This window comes from Thermobia domestica, chromosome 5 (assembly GCF_964235325.1).
Source record: "Thermobia domestica chromosome 5, izTheDome1.hap1.1, whole genome shotgun sequence".
NCBI lineage: Eukaryota > Metazoa > Arthropoda > Insecta > Zygentoma > Lepismatidae > Thermobia > Thermobia domestica.
The window spans coordinates 189,608,631-189,636,005 of NC_137458.1; the positions used below are offsets into that span (position 1 = coordinate 189,608,631).

Sequence of the window (27,375 nt, forward strand, 5' to 3'; positions counted from 1 at the left end):
ATATGTTTATATCAGTAGTAGAGTCAAGTTCAGATAATCCACTTACATGTAAATTTAAACTTTTTAGCGGTTTAAAAGTATGTGTACTTACTATACCATTTTTGAAACATATTTACTTTCGTAAAACATATTGTAAATAAATATAGATTTATGCGTACTCTCTAAATATAATAAAATAACATAACATCGTTCAGAATATACATTTTAAAGACTCCTCTGAGGACAAGAGTAATAATATACTGTGATATAAAAACGAATTTAACTTTGAAATCATAATATAGTAATAGAATGCAATTTTATTTGTGATTGTAGATAAATTCCCGGAAATTTCCCATTTTGGGAAATCTTCCCGGGAATTTATCCATCACTGTTACAGTTTCCAATACTTTTTAAAATGACACAGTTGCAAGAAATTTATAAAGCGATCGTTGCTTGTTTTCGCACCTTTGACACTTGACCAACAGTTTTGGTAGTTGTGATTACCACATATTCTCCTAATTTCACGACTTTTAGCAGTATTGCCAACTTTAACATTCATTATCATATCTCCTAAACGGTGTAAAATATCAAATTGCTGTAAACGGCATTATGGTCATTACATCTTTTGAAAATAATTTACGTAATTAGATGTGATACTTATCTCAGATCTTTTTCGAAATAAAGCCCTTTGCAAGAAGTCAAGTTTTGAATTCCTTGTAGCTTTTTTCTTCTGTTTGATAGAAGTACATCATATGCTGACCATAGTATTCGACACTAAGGTGCTTTCGACATGTGCAATGCACCACCCGTCTCACTTGCGTCATCATTGTTATAGAGACCTCCAAACTTGGGATGTTTCTGGATTTTTGTGATATTATAGCATAATTAGTTGCAACACTGTACAATAAAAGTGGTATTGTTTGTTTTCGATTTGTATGTAGACTTAAAATTACAATAAAAGTGGTATTGTTTGTTTTCGATTTGTATGTAGACTTAAAATTTGTAATAACTTAACGTAGTGCTATTCAAAAAATACAACTTTGTGTTGAGTTGGCAACACTTTACATCCGGTGATATTAACCAATACGTGGCTAGGTGTCCCCCTTCCTACAGTTGCTTTATGCAAGGTTCCGCTTCCTTCCCTCTTTTTGATTTTCTCTAATCACAATGGGAGAAACGTCGAGAGGAAACACCTTGGCATATTTCTTCCTCGTTGGCAGCAACACGGTCGCATTACTACGTGAAAGTCAGATGGTGGGAGGATGTTTCCTCTCAACGTTTCTCCCATTGTGCGCTTGTTTCAATGGAGGCACAACCAACCCCTATTTCCATGTCAAATTTTGCAGATGAACCCCGTTGGAGATATTCACGATACGCCACTGGTGTCGCTACTATTTTTACTGCATTCTACACATACGATTTGATAGTTCAATTTTTTGTTTGACGGCTCTATGCGCATTATTAGCTTAGATACAGGTAGTCAGATAAAAGTAGTCTACGGGTAGTCAGATACAAGTCTGCAACAACGCCTCTAACGGTTAAATGGGAAGGGATATAAAAAAGTTTGTCCTCATTTAATGTCCTTTTGACATTTAATGTCCCTTTGAACGATTTCAACAGTTATACCACTTTCCATTGCAAATTCCGAAGTTGCCCCCGTTGGAGGTATTCACGAGAAGCCACTGGTCTCGCTACTATTTTTATTGCATTCTACACATACGATTTGGTAATGCAATATTTTGTTTGAAGGCTCTACGTGCAGTATTAGCTGCGATATAGGCCTGGTACGTTCTTATTGAATCACCCGGTATATATATGCAAAATGGTGTCTAGTAGTAAACCAGAAGGAGACCCGCACGCTGAGAATTAGTCGACAACATATGGAACCGGCTGGGCTAGCCACTTATGTCCTATCCGTACCTCCTAGTGGAGCAGACTGGTAACTTCCTGTCCACGGTGAAACTTACAGGTTTCCCTAATGATAGGAAGGCGAACACGGAGGGCTATCACCAACATGCCTGGTGGGCACGGTGATTTTTGCCAAATACCTTTAACTTGTTTAAACAATCATGATAGGACACAAGCCAAGACCTTCATTCTCCAAAAGCCGAATTGTGTCTGGGCAAGGCAACGTTCAGAATCACATGCAGGCAGAGGGGGCTAAGAATCCCCGGAGTTACGGACTAGGTTGCTATTTAAAACTGACCATGGCTACATACAATGCAAAATCCCTGGCTTCAGAAGCAAGATTCCAGGAGCTGGAAGAAGAGCTAAAGAAAGTCAACTGGGACATCGTCGGATTGAGCGAAGTAAGAAGAAAAGGAGAATTAATCGAATTGAAGAAAGGACACTTATTCTACTACAGAGGATCAGAATGTGGCAAGACTGTCGGAGTGAGATTTCTTATCAACGAAAAATTGAAAAACAAGGTCCTTGAGGTAGATAGTATATCTAGTTGAGTAGCAAGGCTTGTAGTCAAACTCTCCCAGAGAAATACACTACAAGTGATTCAACTGTATGCACCTACTACAAGCCATTCCCAAGAGGAAGTGTAAGTGGAAATGGAAGATAGGTTGTTGTGGAAAAGAGTTGGAAAGACCTTCATCCAGCAGTGTATTGACAATGGTTGACTATGATATATATATATAGTGAAACTTGTAGAAACCGGAACTTGAATAAAACGGAAATCTGTCTATAACGGAAACTCCTCACAGTCCTTATCACTGTTATTCCTTCGAGTAAAATTCGGACCCACCGCCTTCCGTTTTATACAAGTTTCACTATATACATTAGCTAAAATGCTAGTTCTTCGCACAGTATGACGAAGTTTGTGAAAAATATTTGAATCCCCAACTTCCCATATAATGCTCATTTCAAAGATTGATTACCCGGTTTATCTCGACTGAATCTATTCTTTGTTCATGTCATACTCACCGTGACTTTTTACTTTTAACTCCCCCATCACTTCCCATACCAGTGGAGGCAATATTTTACGGTAATGGCATTGGGAGTCACCATTCATCTCCGTGACCCCGAACACTAACGTAAGAATTCGACACTAATACCATTCATTTTCGATTATTTGTATAATTGATCCCCCTGTGACCCTCTTGGGGATGATAGATGTATCTCACCCCCTACAACATTTTTTCCTGGTTATAAGTAATATGTGTACAACGTTTCGTTAAAATTTCTCGGGGCGTTCCAGAGTTATGCTAGACAATATATAGATACATACAGACACACTTACATACATATTTTTTTTTACATATCATCCTCCTGTGACCCTCCTAGGGATGAAAGGGGTATCTTCCGCCCATAGTGTTTGTTTTCTCACTGTAAGTATTACGTGTACCAAGTTTGGTTGAAATTGCTCAAGGCGTTCCAGAGTTATGCTAGAACATATACACACATACACATAGGGTCTACATACGTTCATACATACGTCTTTTTTATATACAGTACATCCATGTTTATCCAGACTATCTGGGAGCAAAGGCAATCTGGAAAATCGAAAATCCGAATAATCCTGATAATATGGATAATAAGCAAAACAAATCCTGACTCAATTCACTTCAATGTCTTGTGAGTAAAGCTTTCTAAAACTCGATAAGAATCATTTTATGTACAGTATTACCATAATTTACTGTGAAATCTGTACACGAACTGTACATTTAATCAGAACAAAAAGAAAATGTTTGTCGTACTTATGGTTACGTTCTTGCTATCATAGTTTAAAATTATTATCTATGTGAACATTAAATTTTAAAGAGTTTCTACAAATCCGGTTTGGATTATCCGGAGATCCGGGTGAACGAGGGCCGGATAAACGAGGTTGTACTGTACGTAGATTAAAAACTTCAAACTTGTTAAGGCATTATCTATACATATAAAAAGGATGTATGTATGTGTGTATGTATCTATGTTCGAGCATAACTCTCGAATGCCTGGAGCAATTTCAGCCAAACTTGGTACAAGTATTACTTACAGTGAGGAAACAAACACTATGGACGAAAGATACCCCTTTTATCTCTAGGAGGTCGCAGGAGGATGATATGTAAAAAAAATAATGTATGTAGGTGTGTCTGTATGTATCTATATATTGTCTAGCATAACTCTGGAACGCCCGGAGCAATTTTAACGAAATTTGGTACACATATTACTCATAACCAGGACTAAATGTTGTAGTGGTGAGATATACCTACCATCCCCAAGAGGGTCACAGGGGATCACATATACAAATAATCGAAAATGACTAGTATTAGTGTCGAATTCTCAGTTTTCGGGGTAACGGAGATTAATGGTGACGATCCAGATGGCGTTTCAGTCTCAGTGGAGGTCAGATACCCATACCATCTCTAGGGGGCTCACAGGGGGAATGACGTACAAATAATCGAAAATGAGCGATATTTGTTTGGAATCCATGGTTTTCGGTGTTGTGGAGATGAATGGTGCCATACCCGATGACGTTTCTGTCCAAATGTGGCTAATAAACCCCTATCAACCCTTCGGGGTCACATGGGGGGTGACATACATAGTCGGGATGAACCATGTAATCAATTATTGAAATGTATATTGTTAGGGTAGTTGGGAGTTCAAATATTTTTATAAACCTGATCTGGTTCGAAGGACGGGCATTTCAGCTAGTTTAACCAATAAAATACAAACCAGGGACATACACAGGCGATAGGTTCTGGTGGTCTGGACTCAGCTGCCCCCCCCCCCCTCAAAGCTGCTTTTCTGTAAATTTAGTCTGATTTTAGGAGCGATTTTACAAATTTTAAAATTCTTTATTCTCAAATTGAAATTGGACCCCCCTCTAGAAAGAAATTCCTGCGTATGTGCCTGATAAAAACACTAGAGGGAAAGTGGGTTGGATTTATTGTAACTACCGTTTTAAGAGTGATTCGTGCAATTAAATAGTGATATTCATTGGTTAAGCTCAATTTAGGTGACAATCGTTTTCTCCTCTGCATCGATCGGCATCAGAGTGGATAAATTTCGAAATAAATTCCAGCGAAAAATTCTACGGGTGATGAACGCCTATCTAAAATCCTCTATAAATGTTTGATCCTAGAAGCACCCATCTAATTAGTTAATTATTAGTGTTTAGCGTTTCTTTCCAGCACCGAGGCTATATATAACTTGGACCTACAGTTTGAGATGGGATCCGAATTCCCGCAATGCGCTTAAACTTAAAATCTCTCTCACTGGGAATCGAACCCAAGACTTCTTGTGTGGCAGATATCTCCTAGGCACTAGACCTGTCTCAAATCCAGTCTCATGTGTAATTATAATATGCGCTTATCCTAGACACTTTTGTCTGATTATCAAATGAAAACCACCGGTTAAGTTGAAAATTACGTATGTGTATACAGTTACTGTAAGCAGTAATGAAAGTGATGTTTAATTTTGTATAGGTGAAAATTCTTTGCATCTTCTTAACATGCACAACGATATGTTCAAAGAATATTTCTAACGTTAAATAAACCACCTGTAGATCTTGTCAACACATTTTATATTTAACTCAATAGTCGTAACAAGGTACAAAACATTTTAGTAAAAACATTGTATAAGATGTGAAGTTTCTATACTATAACAGTATCTTCATCAGACTTAAACACACTTATCTAGATTTTTTTTTGGGGGGGGGGGCAGGACCCTGCTATAATCCAAGCTTTCAGCAAGTGCGCCTTGTGGACAAACATCGTGTAGTTTTCTCTAGTTGTTTCCGGCTCCTTTCGCTTTCTTCATTTCACTATTATCGCCTTTTTTTCTTAAATTTGTTACATAATCACTGGAAAAAAAATTAAAAATGTTGTTTCTACTCTTTCTACATCCCGTGGTGTAGGCCACTGTTGTGGTTGCAATGAGGTATCTAAAAGAACACCAAAAGGGATTCTACTAATGTAATGTCGTATAATGCATTGCCCTTCTTCCTAAGATGCCTCTATTGGGGGGGGGGAGGACCCTGCTATAATCCAAGCTTCAAGCAAGTGCGCCTTGTGGACAAACATCGTGTAGTTTTCTCTAGTTGTTTCCGGCTCCTTTCGCTTTCTTCATTTCACTATTATCGCCTTTTTTTCTTAAATTTGTTACATAATCACTGGAAAAAAAATTAAAAATGTTGTTTCTACTCTTTCTACATCCCGTGGTGTAGGCCACTGTTGTGGTTGCAATGAGGTATCTAAAAGAACACCAAAAGGGATTCTACTAATGTAATGTCGTATAATGCATTGCCCTTCTTCCTAAGATGCCTCTATTGGGGGGGGGGGAGGACCCTGCTATAATCCAAGCTTCAAGCAAGTGCGCCTTGTGGACAAACATCGTGTAGTTTTCTCTAGTTGTTTCCGGCTCCTTTCGCTTTCTTCATTTCACTATTATCGTCTTTTTTTCTTAAATTTGTTACATAATCACTGGAAAAAAATTCAAAATGTTGTTTCTACTCTTTCTACATCCCGTGGTGTAGGCCACTGTTGTGGTTGCAATGAGGTGTCTAAAAGAACACCAAAAGGGATTCTACTAATGTAATGTCGTATAATGCATTGCCCTTCTTCCTAAGATGCCTCTATTGACATGTAATGGGTTCTAATAACTTTATCAAGAACGTGGTATGTATAAGCTTTAATGTATGACATTTTAACGAACATACGTAAGACATTATAATATTTATACGTGCCATGAAATTGTGTAATTGTGACTCTATATTATGTTTGCAATTGTTAGAAAGAAAAAAAAAATACATTTTGTATCTAAAAGAAGGTGACTGAATGAGAAATGGAAGAAGAATACATGTTGATTTCGAAATTACGGCTACTTACTTTATAAATTTATAGTTTATATCTATTCTCAGGTTATCGAAATGACTAATGAAAAATATATAACTACAGTAGTTATGTAAATCAAAGAAATATGAGTCGAAATGTTAAGTTTTGTGTAAATAAGTTTATAGTTATAAATAAATTTATAAGTACAGAAAAAGGAACATGTCATACACATCTTTATTTTAGAGAACCTAATCTATTCATTGAAAACCATAAAGTGAAAATTGTAAGAGAATAACACTTACCCAAATACTGTATTATAAGTAGGCAATTTGTGATACTTTTATTGAAGTTATAGCATTTGTTCCAAAGGACGAAACTGAACATGCCCATGAATATATTATAATGAAAGAAATACAAGAGAATATGAAGATAAATATGTGAGTTATGTTCGTCGGCCACATGGCAGAGGGGCGTAAGTTGCATTTTTAATTTTTTACAGAAGAATGGAAAAAAGATTTTGCTTGATTTGAATCTCTCGGTACTCTCTCAGATTAGAAGCAAACTCAAACCTTTTTTGTTATTTTGATATTTGAGGTCAAAGTTTATTTATTATGCCTTTTATCATGTGCATTTTCATACATAACATTTTTATTGAATTTCTACATGTTAGTGTCGTACATACGCCCTTATGTCATAAACAATTTATTTCCAACAAAGTACTTAAATGAATTTCTACATACCGCTGTTGTTTACTTACGCAATAATAAAACAGTATAAAAATAGTTACAGATTATACACAATGAATTAAAAACACAATTATAACAGTAGTCCTTTCCGTCAGTACTTCTTTCTATCAGAGGAATAGTAATTTTTCTAGATTGGACTTTACCACGTTCTATTTACACAACCAAGATAACGAAAAAGAATATTCAATACTTTTTTTCATACATAGAGATGCAATAGTGAGATTCAATAGTGCTGATTAATTTTTACCCATGACAAGACTAATTCCAATCTTCATTAGCTATTTCAGATTACGCACAAGTACTTTTACTGAGTGCCCGAGTAGGAAATCTCTAAGTAGTCCTTAGCATAATCGAATGTAACAGGACTTATGGAAAAGCTGTGATACTCTTGCAGTATTACTTTAGTGTTACAGAGTTTCATTAAATCATTCTTCATTTCCTTGGAAGTTGGTAGCAGTCCTGAGTACAGATGAAAAGGATTGTATTTCTTTCTAGGTGTTCAGAAGGATCTTGAATGTGAGGATTCTCTGAAAGGCTCTGTCATCCTTTCCTTGAAGAGAATCTTATTTTCGTATTTTGTGAATCTCAGCCATCTTAACTTTTGCCATGGAAAAGTAACACCGTTCTGATCTTTGAATGTAGCTAACTTATAATAGCTTTTTGCGGCATCAAAATTATAGAAATCTTCTGTTGTCATCGAATGTTCCGTGAATGGCTACAGCTTTCGTCTTGCCATCTTAGCAACTATACACCAATCAGAAGGTGTATATTATCTATGTTCTTCTTTGCGCGTTCTATGACGCTATGCATGGAATCAGCTTCCATCTGAATGTGTTCTGGTTCAAGAAACTTGTGGTCAATACAGGTTACACTTGTATTATGGCTGCATATATACACATTGTTGCATTTTTCTTGTTCAAATTCTGTCCACCACAACAGTCTGAATACATCGTCACTTGTTTACTCAAGGAGGTAAATTTCGCAAGTAGAGTAGAATACAGGAGGCCTTTTCAACAGGACCTCTCTTACCCCTTGTTTCATCCCATATTTAACAAACCCCTTCGCGCGTGGCTAGATTGTAGATGGTGAGGAGGTAAACATTAAGTTTACGAACATAATACATAACACCCGTTTTACGTGATGGCGTTGTCAAGACTTGTTGGAGATCAAAACAGATAGCTACATGAGTATCGTCCTTTGTTGCTTCTTCTTTATCTTTTTGCTCTTCTTACCTTGCTTCTTTTCTTTTCAAATGTTATTCATAAACCAATTTCTCTCTTTCTTTTTCATCAGAAGACAAATTTTTAAAACTGACAAATTTTTAAAACTGACAAATTTTTAAAACGAACAAGTATTATATTGATCTTTCTTCGGCTTGTGTATCTTGATATTCATTTCTTTCAGAATTTTCCAGTATGAAGTAAGCCCTATTACATTTCCAGGTGAGACTTTCTTCACCTTGCAGTATTCCTTATTAAGGTTGTAAAGCTTCACATAAGACAGTCCTGCCTCAACATAGCAATAGCAGGTTGAAGATCGACAATAAAGAGAGTCAACTCGGGACATCGATAGCACATGCTCTTTTACAATATTTTTGACTGCTAATGTTAAACTGTGTTTCGGTTTGTGTTTCCCTCGAAGCTCGTGACCTGTACTTCCCGAAGAAAGCCCTTTCTGCAAAACGAAACGACAAACTTTATCACTAACGTCAAGAGTACAAAGAAAAAAACTGCTTGCAAACTTGTATCATTTTCCCATCGATAGTTAAATAATAGTCAACTGTGTATTGCCTTCTGGACGTGGTGTTATATTTTCCGCGTAACTTTAACCTTCGCTTCATGTGACGCAGAAGATAATCTCTCTGTCTATGTATGTCTCCTAGTTTCCAGTATAAACGATTCACAAATTTCCGTTTTTTTCTTTGATAATTTGTTACCAACTGTACACGCATCTACATGAAATATTGGGTACTCTGCGCGAATCATGAATTTTGCCAGCACTGGTAACATATTTCTTACACAAATTACGATTAAGTTTGGCTTTCTTCTTCTTCCAGTTCATGGGATTCGATTGTATGTTCCTTGCCTTGGATGCATGTGATGATTTTGTGGCCACATTTATTTCTATTAGCATTTCATCATTTGAAGTACTTTCATCTTTGTCCACCTCAAAATCCAAGTCGGCATCGCTATCTACAATTGTCTAGTATCAGTAACGGAGTGTCCAGGGTCGTCTGTCTCCAAAAATCTGGATATTTCCTAATCAGATAGCGAAACACCGTCCATCCTGATCACTCTCTTCATCTCAACTCTACAAGATCCATACACACTGCAAAACTAAATAAAGGCCAATAATGCCATACACTGCAACATTATTTAGTTTACTTATTCACCGCCTACAATAAAGCATTGGAGAAAAAATATATAACGTAAGGTGGCTTATTTTGAAGTCGCAATTGCTTTAATACGGATCTGAATGCAACTTACGCCTATCCATTGTATGTACGCTCAGATATACGTTTCCTGCAATGTGAATATTATATTTCTGACATAAATTCGTAGGTGAACATAAGCCTCCCTGTCATGAACAACTTTGTGAAACATGTCTTCCAAACTTTGAACTGGAAATCCGTTTTTATTGGGAATTAACTTACATCAATTTGCCAGGTGCAAGAATGTAACTTAAGTGATTCAATGAGCGGAAAAAATGCATTCAACATTCTGGACTATATCTCATTAACTGAGTAATGTAGTCTTAGAATTGGTGTAATAAAGATCTTAATGACAGCGACGACAACTTCTACATAACTTTGGGGAGGCTTGAAATATGTGTTGTTCCTTGTCACAAATTCGAATAAAGATTTCTACATCCAGGGAGGCCGATCCCTAAGATCAGCCCGCATGGTTAATGACGATATAATTCAGTTTCACTTTTATATCAGTAAGTAGCTGTAACAAAGCATCAATTTTCATATCTACGAATAGAATATTTTACTACATGTTCTAGAAAAGTTTACACGGGTTTTTACATGGCATTTTGTTTACCTCAATATCAGTGGTGCCCATCCCCCCTTATGTCCATGACGCACCCCCCCCCAATTGGCTATCCGTAGGTGTTCTTCCATGAAAAAATCTTCTTTTCGATTAATTTTAACACCCCCTCAAACATATTTATATAGATTTTTAACCCCCCCAAATATTTCAATGACGCAGTTTGCGTCATAGCCCCCCTCTGTGGGCACCCCTGTCAATATTATCAATGGAATGATATATATCTCGTCATTGGAAGACTGTTAGGACTACGCGTATCATTCTTGGAAATATGTGTGTCAGTGTTAAGAGAAATTAAGCAACAAAAGATACAATCCGATTGTTAACAGTTAATATTTTTCACTTTAGGAATCTTATCAGGATCACAAAATTATTTTATGCACTAAGCATACAAGTTACAAAACACTAGTTACTAATGTGTATTTACTATTAGATTAAAAGTGAACTCAATTATACTAATTTTTCTTTTATATCAACTAATCTTGGATCATATTTAATCCACATTAAACGTATTAGCTACATAAAGAGAAACTTGCTCTGAAAACACTGGTCAACAGTGAAAATGCTTCGGAGATAAAACTAATCAATTCTTACTAATTTTTGGGGTGCTGATAACGAATATGAAATTAGTTTTTGAAGATTGGTTCGGGTTCCAAAGAAATACATTATCACCCGATGTGCTCTGCTGGGCAAATTAAGGGTTCGTGGCAACAGGAGCTGTTTACTTATTTCAATCAACTTCCATTGTTTGACGATTAGTTTCATTGCTATCCTCAGGGACATAAGCAGGCGTGGGTCCTGAAGGTCTTGACACCCCGACTTGTTTGTAAATTTAGTCTAATTTCAGGTGAAATTTTACAAATTTTAATATAATTTAGCTTCAAATTGTATTTGGACCCCCGAAAAGCTTAGAGCCCCTCCCGAAATAAATTCCTGCGTAGTCTCTGGCTATCCATATTGCTCGCACTTTATTGGTGACAAAGAAATATCAACCACTTCACGGTTTAGTTTGTATTGAGGAGTTTCACAGAGAAAACATGTTGTGTAACGTTATTTTGTAGTTACAATTTGCCATCTCGGACGTAGTGGCGGTGAGATATTGGGCGGGTGCTGCTGCTATTATTATTATTATTATTATTATTATTATTATTATTATTATTATTATTATTAATCTTTCTATGACTATACTAAGCAGAAACATGTCGCGTAAATGTGTTTGCAGTGAAGAGCAAATTGTTGTTTTTAACGAAGTGAAGCGAAAAGTGGTATTTCGCTCCTATCATAAAGGAAGCCTATCACTTGTAATTTGGCTGTAAAGTAGGAGATGTGGACAAGAACTGAGCACCCCATATATGTTGTAATACTTGTTCTACAAATTTGTGGGACTGGCTACACGGAAAAAGGCCATGCGTGCCATTTGCAGTTCCAATGATATGGAGAGAACCGACAGATCATACTTCAAACTGCTTTTTTCGCATAGTTCTTCCAATTAAAGGTATATCCAAAAAAGAAAAAAAGTGGACTGCTACTTATTCAATTTAAATATTCCTTGAAATGTTCGTCACTGTGCCACACTCTGAAGAACTAAAGGTTCCACAACTTCTCGTACCTTATTCCAGTGTTTTACCCGATGAAGAAAAAAAGGTGAACAATGTTGATCTACATTGTCAAATTCTGCTGCAGATTCATTGTCTTCCAACGATCCTAACCTCACAAAACCAAAATATCATTATCTATTCACCATATGATACTCAACCTGAATTAAATTACCTGGGGTTTTCAAAAAGTGGCGCAGAGCTGCTGGCATCCAAACTCAAGAAGTGTGGAGCTTATTCTGAAGATCTAAAAGTGTTCGTGCTTTGAACACGTCAGAATCTCCAAACAGTATTTTCAGTGGAAATGACATATTACGTTGTCACTATGTAGGCCTAACTGGTCTTATGAGTAAACTTAACATAGACGATAATGTCAATGAATGGCGGCTACTCATAAACGCATCAAAACATTCTTCAAATACATTCTGCGTAAACTTCCACAAATTGCTGAAACTAAAATCAGGCATGAATCCTTATTGGCACTCAAATTCGCCAACTCCTCAATGATCCTGAATTTGATGCAGTGTTAGAAAATGAAGAGCGGATTGCATGAGATTCTTTCCAAACACTGGTGTATCCACGTGGGGGGCGGAGGGGGCGACCGCCTCCCCCCCCCAAAGGTCTTCTACTTCCAGCATGTATCGTTCGGAAATACAAATATTGTCTTTTCCCGGCCGATCCAATCTGTGTAACAAGAATAGTAGAGTCTAATCAAAATGTGTGGTACTTAATGGTACTTCTGTCCCTAGTTCCTTGGGACGGTTACCATAAGCCGCAAATGAGAGAGAAAGATTCATACGTTGAACAAACATCTGTAAGAAGAAGGAAAGACGGCTCACTCTGTGAACTAAAAATATATATTTTAAAATTGTGTCCTAGAAAAAAAAGATGTGGGGATGGAATTCAAATCCTGAAACTTCAATTACCTTTACCTTGAATAAAGAGAAATATAGAATATTCAGCGCTCCTTACTGTAAGGCTTTCTGAATCTGAGATGAGACTTTTAGTTTGGTTGATTGATTGATATGTATTTACGTCGTTCGTCAAAAGTGATGCTTTACAGAACGAGGACTAGAGTTTAAAGTTGGATCTGAACCACTGTAGTGTGTTCGATGTTCACTCACTGGGTATCAAACCACAGAACCTCATGCATCAAAGACCAAAGGTGCTCTCACTAGATACTACATCAACAAAGAACTGTGATGTCCGAACAAATTGGGGAGCGAAATCCCATCTAAGCGAAGGCTACTATAATATACTTTTATTGTTGTTGTAAGCATAACTATAATTATACATGTTTCTAAATTCTGCTTTTAAGAAATTACCTAATAGAGCCAATTTTCAAGCCCCTGTTCCTAATCTGGTCTAATGCGTTTTTTTTCCTTACGTACCCAATTATACCACTGCAAAAGAGGAGTATTTGGACAAAATACCCTATACGGTGCTCATGGCCCCGGGTTCGATTCCCGGTGAGAGTACGTTTTAACGAAAAAGGTGGTTCGAATTCCACTATAATCAGTAAGTGCACGTCTTCTTCAGCTGTCATGGCATTACCGTGGAACGTTAAACTCAACCAACAAATCAAAATACCCTATGTACAGAGGTCTAAACTTTTGTAATGATGTCCTATATTTGTCTTCTTGCTCTCTCCTGTTTAAGTGAAAAATTCCTGGATGTACCAGAAATTGAATTCCTTACACATTCTTCTTTAAATACATCAATTGAGTATAGTTGGGAGCTTTGCTTGAGAAATGAACAATTCCATTTGTGTCAAAGTTTATTAGTCAGTGACTTCCCAACTTCTCGTGAATCCTGGGTTCTATACCAATCATAGAAATGTTTTCTTCACCTTTGATACATCAGAAGATTTTGGTACTATTTATGTAGCCGCAATCTTAACGAGCAATTAAGAAAATGTCAAGAATGTTGACAAACTGAAATCATGGTGAAAAACGGAACGTAACGGAAATTTAACATCTTGCCCTCAGGAGACGTTCTTCGCATAGCGCCAGAGATCAAAGATAATGTCCCTCTCAGAGAGGCACTGGAAAAAAATGTCATGGATACGGATCAACGATCGGAACATATCCTCGCATTCTATTGTATAATGAAATTGATAGATTTGTCAAGCTTCATGTTTTCTTACGATCACTTTAGTGAAAGAAAGGAAAGCTATATTTATATACACAGAGGACAAATGGTACCGGCTTCGTGGCAGATAACAGATGACAGGGTAACTACCATCGTCAATATAGCACTTTCTTTTGTGTAAGTACTGTCCAATACAGCGCATCTGATAAATCGCGGTGACTAAGTGTGAAGTGAATCACGATACCGCCACACCTCCTAAACGGAAGTGAGTATTTAATTTAAATCTAGAGAAAGAATATAATTTCATCTTTTAAAAAAAACTTACAAATACGGGTCATAAAATATAATCTGGGAATCAAGTTTACACTCCCCTCCAGTCCCGGATTCATATGTGTCGTCTTTTTGCAAATTGAAATTCTGGTCACCTTGAGGATACGCTCATCTTCCAGGAAGCAAACCGCCCCCTCCTAATGATTCTTCTCGATCCGCTAGTGTTTCCGAAAAGTGGTGACGAATGTTGTGGAAAACGAGCGGTCTCAGAACTATAAGAAAGTAGAGTTGCACCTAATACCTTCTACCAAGCAATAGGGTGTAATGTATCACTAAAGTACATATGTTGCACTCCCACATAGATTTCTTCTCAGAAAATTGCGGAGCAGTCATTGATGAACATGGGAAACATTTCTACCAAGTTATATCTATGATGGAGAAACGATATCAGGGCTACTGGAGCAACTCTGCTCTTGCCGATTGTTGTTGGACGGAAAATTTCCAATTTTACCCTAATTTCCCCTTTTCTCGTACAACACACACACACATATATATATTATCATGATACCATTTGAAAGCCTGTTTTATTCTAAAGAGAATGACGTATAAGTCATGATACTCAAATAAATAATAGGGTCGTAGTGGCTCAGTGGTGGAGCGTTCACCTCTGGTGCTTGGGGTACCTAGTTCGATCCCTGTCCCCGCCAAGTGAACTTTGTGGTGGACAAACACCGTGTGCGTGGGTTTCCTCGGGTTTCTCTCGTTTCCTACCACTTTCTTCATTCTACCATTTATTCATTACTCATCATCACCGTCTCCTTTAGCCTTACTGGCATAATAGTTGGACGTAAAACTCAGATTTCATTTCATTTCAAATAAAAAATAATGTTCGGATTCATTTGATTTTATAGTTATCTCACTTTCTTCCTATATGAAATTTGGTATTGTCTAGCAGAACTGAGAAATAATTTTTCCGACACAACTATTATAGGTATTACAATGAAACTTGGCACATATATTACTTATAAACTACAGTCGTTTTAAAGGTATATTATATTTGGGTGCTTTTAGTTGGGGCCCTACCAGGGGGTGCTAAATTTGAACAAAAGGACTTTTGGACGGGAAATTCCCAATTTTACCTTGAATTTCCTTCTTCTTATACATCATTTACACATGCGCATAATACCATTTGCAAGCTTGGTTTATTCTGAAGTGAATGGCATATGAACCAAGATAATCGGATGAACAGAATTGAAGCAATGGGTGCTTAAGTGAAAGACCAAATAGGCTTGTTGGCTATCCAATAATTACAACAAATATTAGTCTTTTCTGGTTCGATTCCCAGTCAGAGGGCATTAAAATTCAAACGTGTTACGTGACGTCTCATATAACCTAAGTACAGCAATGGGATACTAAACTTCAACAACCAACATCAGTAAACATTCATTTTGAAACATAATTGCGAATTTATAAAAGTAACACACATTAAAATTAAAATACCCTTTTCCGCTCTTTCATAAATTCTCCTTCTTCTACTTCTTTGTAATACTGTGGGACGATGATTGAAGAATACATCTAAAATAAAATGATAGTTCGGTGACTTATCCATTGGTAGATTTGTCCATTGGCAGATTTGGTAATTGGCGGATTTGTCAATTGGCAGATTTGTCTATTTTCACAATTGGCGCATTTGGTAATTGGCGGATTTGTCAATTGGCAGATTTGTCCATTCTCACGATTGGCGCATTTGGCCATTTTCGCGTTTGGCGCATTTGGTAATTGGCAGATTTGGCAATTGGCAGATATGGTAGTTGGCAGATTTGGTAATTGGCAGATTTGTCAATTGGCTGATTTGTCCATTTTCGCAATTGGCGCATTTGGTCATTTTCGCGTTTGGCGCATTTGTTAATTGGCAGATTTGGTAATTGGCAGATTTGTCCATTTCACAATTGGCGCATTTGGTCATTTTCGCGTTTGGCGCATTTGGTAATTGGCGGATTTGTCAATTGGTAGATTTGTCCATTTTCACGATTGGCGCATTTGGTCATTGGCAGATTTGTCCTAGACCCGTTAATAATTGCCAATTTACGAAAGTTCCGTTCTTTCATTCTGTTCACTAATATGTCAGTAAATAACCATCAGCATGAGCCTTGTCGGCCTGCTGAATAGAGTCAGATTCAACTGTAAATATCAGACATTTTTCGAGAAATTCGTTCTTTCATTTTAATCTTAAATATATCTTCAACTAGGGATAGGCAATAGTCTCCATCAGCTTTCACACACTCCTTTGGACCTCTTGCATTTGAACTATGAATATGTTATATTTTATGACAAATCCGTTTTTTGACTTCAATCTTATATATGTCGGCAATTACCTATCAGCAAGAGTTAAATTCAGATTCCAAAAAATTCTTTCGCCAAAGTGAGTAGATTCGCTTTCAATTTTTGTAGATATTTGACAATTTACAATTCCATTCTTACATTTCATTTTTAAATATGTCGGGAAGTACCGATCATCAAGAGTCTCCTGCTTCTTCTAAACACTACCTGCGCTTACTGAAAAACCTCACTTACCAATTGTTAATATCTGACAATTAATAACAATTTGGTTCTTGCATTTTATTCTAAAATATGTCAGTAGCGAACGGTCTGTAAAAGTCTGCTTCAGCTTTCACAAGCCTTTCGCCCTGCTGGTTGGACTCACTATTCAATTCTAAAAATAATTGTAATCTATCTATTTAAATGCTACAATAGCAATTAAAAGCGTCCGAGATCCAACTTATAAGTTTGGCTTTCGTATCTTTTATTTACGATTATGAGTGATCTCAAGAAAAAAACAGACACACTTTTTAAGGATTTGTACTTTAAATAATCTACATTAGTTAACTATATCTTTTTCATAAAGTTTATGATATAAAGTTGTTGTTCAAAGCAATTGTATTTTAATAAGCTTTCTCTAAAATCAATCAACGTGAAATGTGCTTCCATCTTCCAAGTTCTTTTAAACTATATGTTGTGAACGTTTACAGTGGCGTAACAAGACGGGGGCAAGGGGGCATTGCCCCCACCCAAAGTTCTCGTAGAAGTTATTGGAGGCGCCGAAGGTACCTAATGACCTAATGATTACTTTGCCGTTTTTAAAGCCGATTGAAGAATGAAAAGTTTATGTACAAAAGCAGTGTTTTGTATACACTGCCAAATCTTCGACAAAATATAGAGTGCAGTGCTTTGTATTATTATAACTAATGGACACTTTTTCTGTTCTTTTCGTGATGATTGTCTAGGGCAACTTTGGTACAATAAAATAAAAAAAGAATTATCTATATGACAGTCAAGCAGTAATATAAACAGTTTCTTAATCCTTTGTCGCCCCTTATTATGTACGGGCGACATAACGCTTCGATAGAATAAAAAAGAAAATAATTTTACAATGACGGAGCATTGTAAATATATTAACTATTTCTTTCGTCGCCCCTGACTGTATAGGGGCGTCTTCGATAGAATAAAAAAGAAATAATATTGCTCCAAGGGGCGCTGTAGATATATTAATTATTGCTTTTGCCACCCCTCATTGTATAGGGGCGTCTTCGACAGAACAAAAAAGGATACAATATTGCACCAAGGGCGCTGTAGATATATTAATTATTGCTTTTTCAACCCTCATTGTATAGGGGCGCCTTCGACAGAACAAACAAAGATGTAATACGGTATTTCACCAAGAGCTATGTAGATATATTATTTTTTCTTTTTGTCGCCCCTAATTGTATAGAGGCGCCTTCGATAGAACAAAAAAGGATACAATATTGCACCAAGGGCGCTATAGATATATTAATTATTGCTTTTTCAACCCTCATTGTATAGGGGCGCCTTCGACAGAACAAACAAGGATGTAATACGGTATTTCACCAAGGGCACTGTAGATATATTACTTATTCCTTTTGTCGCGCCTAATTGTATAGGGGCACCTTCGATAGAACAAAAAAGGATGTAATATTGCGCCAAGGGCGCTGTAGATACATTAAATATTCCTTTTGTCTCCCTTGATTGTAAGGGCGCCTTCGATAGAGCAAAATGGGATATAATATAGCACCAAAGGCACTGTAGATATATTAGTTATTCCTTTTGTCGGGTCTCGTTGTATATTGTCGTCTTCGATAGAACAAAAGAGGAAATAATATTGCACTAAGGGCGCTGTAAATATATTAATTATTTCTTTTGTCGCCCTTTATTGTATAGGGGCTCCTTCGATAGGACAAACAAGGATGTAATATTGCACCAAGGCCGCTGTAGATATATTAATTATTCCTTTTGTTGCCGCTGATTGTATAGGGGCTCCTTCGATTGAACTAAAAAAGATGTAATATTGCATCAAGGGCGCTGTAAATATATTAATTATTTCTTTTGTCGCCCTTTATTGTATAGGGGCTCCTTCGATAGGACAAACAAGGATGTAATATTGCACCAAGGGCGCTGTAGATATATTAATTATTCCTTTTGTCGCCCATGATTGTATAGGAGCTCCTTCAATAGAACACAAAAGAATATAATATTGCACCAAGAAGGGCGCTGTAGATATATTAATTATTCCTTTGGTTGCCGCTGGTTGTATAGGGCTCCTTCGATAGAACAAAAAAGGATGTAATATTGCATCAACGGTGCTGTAAATACATTAATTATTCCTTTTGTCGGCTTGATTGTATAGGGGCGCCTTCGATAGAACAAAAAAGGATGTAATATTGCATCAAGGGCGCTGTAGATATATTAATTATTCCCTTTATCGCCCTTTATTGTATAGGGGATCCTTCGATAGGACAAACAAGGATGTAATATTGCAAAAAGGACGATGTAGATATATTAATTATTCCTTTTGTCAACCCTGATTGTATAGAGGCATTTGTTTCTCGGACAAATAAAGATGAAAAAGGAACGATAACCATTTCTCCATTCTAAGCAGTAAGATGAAATTAGTTTTGTAGTGTTTTGCCCAATGAACACCATATATAACTGCCATTATAATTAATTGCCCTGTAATGTGTTTGCTTATTGCATACTGTATGCAGGAAAAAAGAAAACACTGGTCATGCATGAATTGGAATCAAATCTTGCAAAGGGTGCGAGATATTGAGAAAAATAATCGATAAAATCTCGTTTTTGTGTTATGCATAGGCGATTTTTTTTTTACCAACAATTCTTTAATTTGTGTCTTTAAAGGGACATATATAGAGGATATTTAAGGTCGTATGCGAAAGATGCGCTGTGTAGAGAGCGCAATTTCAGCTAGTTGATTTGTAATTTACAACAACTTCATTCTTTCATTTTTAAATATGTAAGTAACTAACGATTAGGAAGAGTCTGTTACATCTTTGAAAAACTCCTTTTGCCTTACTGAAATGCCTCACTTTTCAATTGTGAAAATGTGACAATTTGATGCAGTCTAGTTCTTACAGTTTATTCTTAGATACGCCACTAAGCGATGATCACCAAGAGTCTGTATCATCTTCGTAACCCTCCTTTGGTGCTACTGAATGAGCACTTTTATATTGCAAAGACAAACAAAATTACAAGAATTTCGTTCTTTGACTTGTATTTAAATACGACAGTAGCTAATGTTGAAACTTTATTTCATCTTCTCGACTCTTCTTTTGCCTTATTAAATAGAACAACAATTCAATAGCAAATACCTAACAATTTAAGTCAATTACGTTAATTCATTTCTTCTTAAATATTTCAGTAGAAACGATCTGCAAGAATCAGCGTCACCTTCCCCACTCCTTTCACCCGGCAGACTATCGCACTTCTCAATTGTAAATATCTGACAACTTACGACAACTCCGTTATTTCATTTTATATTTAAAAATGTCAGTAACTAACGATCAACAAGAGCCAACTTCACATTCGATACATTCCGTTCGCCTTACCCAATGAACTCACTTACCAACTGTAAATATCCGACAAATTACGACGATACAATTTTTCAATTCATTCCCAAATATCTCGGCAACTACTGATTAGGAAGAGTATACTTCAGCATCCAAATACTTTTTCTCCCTACTGAAGAGACTTGCTTTCTAATTGTAAATTTGTGACAAATTAAGACAATTACGGAATTTCATTTTCTTCATAAATATGTCAGAAACTATCGATCAATAAGTTGCTTCCGAACATTCCATTTGCCTTATGGAATGGACACCCTGAATGGAATTATAATATCTGACAATTTGCCATAATTGATTCTTTTTTTCCCTACATAATGTAACTATCGAACAATCAGCGAGAGTCTGCTTAATGTTCAGAAGAGTCCTTTCGCCCTGATAAATAGACTCACTTTTCATTGGTAAATATCTGACAAAGAATGAAAAAATCCGTTTTTTTTTCATTTATTGTTAATTATGTCGGTAAATATCGATCATCTAGAGGCTATTCCAATTTCGAAACATTCCTTTCTCCTTCTTGAACGACACTTTTTAATTCCAATTTTTTTTAGTTTACTAAAATCCCGTTCTTCCATTTCTTTCTTAAGCGTGTCCGACACCACCGATCAGCAAGAGTTTACACCAATTTCTAAACACTCCATTTACTCTACTGAACAGACACTCTTCTCTATTATTATTGAATATTTACTACAATTCCATTATTTCATATTAATCTAAAGTTGTTCAGTAAGTTAAAATGATCAAGAGTCTGCGTTATATATAAGAAAAAGCACATTCCGGCTTACTCAAGTTTCTAACTTTTCAATTTTAAATATCTGATAATTTTACTGTTTTCCATTCTCTAATTTTAATTTTAAATATATCAGTAACTAACCATCAGCAAGTGTCTGCTTCATGTTCCAAACTCTCTTTTCCTTTTACTGATTTCTACCAATTTCAGTTCAAATACCTTACGATGAATTTTCGGTTCTTTATTTTATTCTAATGCTTGTCGGCAACTAACAATCAGGAAAGGTTTGCTTCTGCTTACAAGCTTGTTTTCGCCCTACTGAACAGCCTGCCTTTCAAATTGTTAATATTTGACAATATACAACAATTGCATTCTTTAATTTTATTCTAAAATATAACTATAACTAGCGATCTGGAAAAGTCTGTTTCAAATTCCAAACACTACTTTCCGTAAGTTAAAAAGGCACTCTTTTCAAATGTAAATATCTTACAAAGTACAACAATTCAGTTATATCATTTTAAACTTAATTCTGTTAGTAACTAACGATCAGAAAGTGTCTACTTCAGCTTGCAAACAAAACCCTCGCCTTAGCGAATTTAATCATTTTCATTTCAAAATATCGGACAATTTACTCCCATTTCGTTCTTATATTTTATTCTTAAATATCGCAGTAATTGAGAATCAGAAAGTCGACTAAATTTTTGAAACAATACTTCGAGTCACTGATCAATTAAAATTTCCGACAATTTACAACAAATCCGTTCTTTCATTTTATTCTTAAATAAATCAGTAAATATATTAGTGCAAAGGTCTCTTTTATCTTTCAAACACTCCTTTCACCCTATTGAAAAGACTTTTCTATCGTAAGTGTCTGACTATTTACTACGATTTCGTTATTTAATTATATCCTTAAATACATCTGTAAGTAATGTTCAAGTAGCGTCTCCTTTATCTTGCAAACCCTCCTTTTGCTCTGATAAATAGACTCACTTTGCACATGGAAATATCTCACATTGTATGAAAATTCTGTTTTTTAAAATTTATTCTTAAATATATGTGTAACTAACGATCAGCTAGAGTTTAGTTCGGCATCGTGAGACTTCTTTCCTGCTACAGAATGGAATCACTTTACACTTAAAAATGTCTGACTTTTTACGACTATTCCGATCTTTCATTTTTTTTCGTAAATATGTCAGTAACCAACGATTCGCAAGAGTTTACCCAGCTTGAAAACACTCCTTCGCCATACGAAATAGAAACGGTTTTCATTTGTAAATATCTGACAATCTACGAAGATTCCAAGATTCATCAACATCAACAAGACTCTTCTCGCACTACTAAATTAAGTCACTGTTCAATTGCAAATATCACAATTTATGACAATTCCGTTTTTTTTTTCATTTTATTCTAAGCTATGTCGAAAACTAACGAATATCAGTTTCCAATATCAACGAATATCAACGAATCAACCAATCAACGAATCAACGAATATCAACAAATATCAATAATAACGAATATCAACTTCAGCATCTAATCACTCCTTTTTCCCTACTGAATAAACTCATATTTCAATTGTAAATATATTAATAATTATGACAAAACCATTATTTAATTTTATTCTTATAATTATCAATAGCTAACGATAAAAAAGTTAGACCACTTCATTTTGTAAACACCCGTTTGGCCTTACAGTATGGACTCTTTAAACGTTTGTAAATATGTGACAATACCGACAATGCCGTTGTTTCAGTTTATTATTGAATATATCAGGAACTTAGGACCAGCAAGACTATGCTTAAGCTTCTAAAACTACTGTCGCTGTGCTGAGTTGAGTAGCAACTAACAATCACCAAGAGCCTTCATTGTGTACTAAACTCACTTTTACCAGTACTATATGGACTCACTTATGAATTGTCAACATGTGACAATTTACGACCGTTCCTTTCATTAATCTTATTCCTACACACCTTAGTAACTAACGATAAAAAAGAGCGATTTACGCCTTACCGAATGGACTCATTTCAAAACTGTAACTGTCTGACAAATTACAACAATTCATTATTTCATTTTGTTGTCTAATGTTTTGTTAAATACCACTTAGCAAGAGATAGCTACATATACCAAACACTCCTTTTGTCCTACAGAATAGACTCGCTTTACAATTGTATAAATCTGACAATTTACTACAATTCCATTTTTTCATAATATTCTAATTGTTTCAGTAACTGTCGATCATCAAGTGTCTGCTGGATATAAAAAAATATACCTTTCCCCCTACTCAAAGGAATAACTTACAATTGTAAATATCTGACATTTTACGTTTGTTAGAGTTTCTCATTTTATCTTTATTTATTTAAATGAATAGTCTTCAAATTATAAATATCTGACAATTTACAACCATTTCATTGATGTTATTCTTAAATATATCTTAACTAAAGATCTGGAAACTAATTTTTCAACCTCCAAACAATCCTTTCGCATCTAAAAAGGCTCTCTTCAAACGTAATTACTCGACAATGTAGGACAATTCCATTATTTCATTTTAAAGTTTAACATTTTATTAACTAAGGATGACAAACCTCTCCTTCATTTTCCAAACACTTCTTTCCCTTTACTCAATTGACTCACTTTTTAATTGCAAGTATCTGACAATGAAGAGAACTTCGTTCGATCAATTTATTCTTCAAAATATCGGTAACTTACGATCAGCAAGATTCTACTTCAGCTTAAAAGCATTCCTATCGTCTACTGAATGGTCTCACATTTCAATTGTAAGATCTGACAATTTGCGACAGTACCATTTTTCATTTCAATATTAAATATGTCAGTAGCTAACGACCATGAGAATGTATTTCCACTTCCAAACTTTCCTTTCGTTTTACTAGATAGACTTTTTTCAATTGTAAATATTTGAAAATTTTCGACAATTTCGTTCTATATTTTATTTTAAATCTGACAGTAACTAAAGATCAACAAAAGTCTGTTATATCCTGGAAAAACCGCTGAGAGATTATTCTTTCTTTCTATCTATTCGCTGAGAGATCAGACAATTTATGATTATTCTTTTCTAACTAAAAATTTTTAAATACGTCAGGTAGTAATGATCACCAAAAGTCTGCTTCATTTTCCGAACACTCCTTTCATCCTAGTGGATGGTCTCACACTTCAATTGTAAATAATTTTCTACTTACGACAATACCGTTAATTCATCTTTTGTAAGTTAATAACTAATGATCATATTCACTAATAATCACTTTACTCCCTACTGACGATCTCTCTTCACAGTTGATAATTTCTTACAATTTACGACAACCCTGTCTTTCATTTTAAATACATTAGTAACTAACGATCAGCAAAAGACTGCTCCGTTTACAAAACACGTCTTTCGCCTTACTGAATAGCCTAGTTTTCAATTGTTAATATCTGACAAAATTGTAAGAATTCCGTTCTTTCATTTTGTTTTAAGGACGTCACCAAGAGTCTGCTACACCTTCGGAAAATTGATTTCTGCTACTGAATGTTCAACACGATTCAATTGTTAATACAGACAAAATACTAGTGTTCCGTCCTTTCACTTGTACTTAAATACGTCAGTAACTAGCGATAATGATAGTCCATTTCATCTTCCCAACTCTTCTTTCTCCCTACTGAATAGAACTATTTAATTTTAAATAGCCAAAAATTTATGATATTTCCGTTATTCATTATATGATTAATTATGTCCTCGCCCTGCGAACTATTATTATCTAGCAAACATTTGTTTCGCCCTGCAGACTTTCTCCACTACTGAATGAGTTCACATTTTAATCATAAGTATTTAACTGTTTACGACAATTCCATTCCTCCATTACATTGTCAAGTATGTCTTCATCTAGCGTTCAACAAAATTCTGCTTCACCTTCCAAACTCTTCTCTCCTACTATAATTGTACTAACTATTTAAATCTAAATATCTGACAATGTACTACAATTTCATATTATCCTTAAAGATCTGAGTAACTATCATCAAGAGTCTGCTACATTTTCAAACATTACTTTCGGCTTACTGAATGATCCTAATTCATAGAAAATTATCACACAATTTACGACAATGCCGGTCTTATATTACATTCTTAATTATGTTGGCAACGAACTTTCAGCTAGTCTGCTCTTCTTCCATTCTCTATTTTCAATCTACTGAATAGATAAACGTTTTATTGAAAACATCAGACATTTTACGAAGGGTCCTTTGTTCAATTTTACTCATAAAAGTGTCAGTAAATGTCGATCATTAGAGTCTATTTCAGCTTCGAATCTTTCCTTTCCACTTATTAAATTCACTCTCTTTACAATTCTGTGTGTTACAATATAAGGCAAATTCTCTATTTTTTTTAAATACATTACTATCTAGCGATCGCCAAGACTCTTCTACTTTGTCTCCCAAATGGACGCAATATTGAATTGTTAATATCAGACAATATATGACAGTCCCGCTCTATGTATTTGATCTTAAATATGTCAGTAGCTAACGATCCGCAAGAGTCTGCTTCATCTTTGAAACACTCCTATCGTTCTACGGGATGTTCTCACTTTTTAATTGTAAATGATAGGGAAATTAAAATGAATGAACGGGAACAATCATAAACTGTCAAATGTTTCAATTGAAAAGTGAGTCCATTGACTATTGCGAAAGGTACACCAAACAGACTCTTGGTGATTGTTAGTTACTAATTTCTTTTAGAATATTAACGAACTGAATTTGAAATCATCAGATATATAGAATGAAAAGTCAGTCCATTCACTAAGGAGAAATATTTAGGCTGTCGCCGACAGTAATTTAAATATATGTTTAAGAAGAAATAAAAAAAGGCATTGTTTAAAATGTCAAATACTTACAATTGAGAAGTGTGCCCATTTAGCATAATGAAAAAAGGTTTTAGAAGACGAAGCTCACTCTTGCTGATCGTTAGTTACTGACGTATAGATGAAGAAAATTAAAGAAAGGAATTGTTGTGAATTGTCAGATATTATCAATTGAAAAGGGCGTCTCTTGATTAGGGCGAAAGCAGTGTTTGGGAGGTAGAGCATACAGGTGCTGATCGTTAGTTCAAGATTTATTTAAGAATTAAAAGAAAGAACCTAATTGTAAATCGTTAGGTATTTTCATGTAAAAAGTAATTCCATTCAATAGGGCTAAAGAAGCGTTTGGAAGCTTGAGTAAACACATGCTGACTGTTAGTAACTGATACATTTAAGAATAAAATGATAGAACCGCGTTATCATACTTTGTAAATATTTACATTTGCAAAGTGAGTCTATTAGCAGAGTGAAATGAATGTTTGGAAAATGAAGCAGACTCTAGATGAACATTAAGTCTAAAATGATAGAACGTAATTGAGGTAAATTATCATATATTTAGAATTGGTAAGTGAGGCCATTCAGTAGGCGAAAAAGGGGTCTTGAAGCTGAAGTAGACTGTTGCTGATGTTTAGTTACAGACATATCTAATAATAAAATAAAACAACGGAATTGGCGGAAATTTTCAGATTTTCAGAATTGAACAGTGATGCCATTGAGTAGAACGAAGGGAGGGTTTAGAAGCTTAAATAGATTCTTGCTCATTCTAAGTTACTGTTATTATTAAGAATAAAAACATAGAAAAGAGTTTTTTTCAATTGTTAGATATTTACACTTCAGAATTTAGTCCATTCAGTGGGGCGAAAGAATTGTTTTCATGATGCAAAAAAATCATGGTAATTCGTAGTTACTTAGATACTTAAAAACAAAAAACGATCGGAGTTGTAAATTATCACATTTTTACAATGAGCATTGAGGCGTTTATGAATGACGAAATTAGTGCTTCAAGGTTGATGCATACACTTACTGATCGTTAGTTGCTGAAATACTTAAGATGAATATTTAATAACGGAATTGTCGTACATGACAGATATCTACATCTGAAGATTGAATCCTTTTAGCAGTGCAAAATGAGTTTTTAAAACTTAAGGAAACTATTGTTGATCGTTTAGGAAGACATATTTAGGAATATAAGGTAAAAGTGGAATTGTAAATTATCAGATATCTGCAATTTGAAAAATAGTCCATTCTGTTCGTCGTAAGGAGTGCTTGCAAGCTGATTGTTGGCTGATTGCTGATTGTTGGCTACCATCATATATAAGAACAAAATAAAAAACCAAAAATGGCAGTAAGGTATTTTGATTGGAAAGTAAATTCAT

General features: G+C 35.3%; 1 protein-coding gene across 1 annotated transcript; it reads left to right on the forward strand.

The window, feature by feature from the left end:
- Positions 1-2,048: 2,048 nt before the first annotated feature.
- Positions 2,049-2,438, forward strand: LOC145685345 (uncharacterized). The gene has a single exon (XM_081757727.1). It carries the CDS (start codon positions 2,049-2,051, stop codon positions 2,436-2,438), a length of 390 nt encoding a protein of 129 aa, XP_081613853.1.
- The last annotated feature ends 24,937 nt before the right edge of the window (positions 2,439-27,375 follow it).

Coding starts and splice junctions, on each gene's coding strand:
- LOC145685345 (XM_081757727.1), top strand. CDS start 2,049: ATGATAGGACACAAGCCAAGACCTTCATTCTCCAAAAGCCGAATTGTG.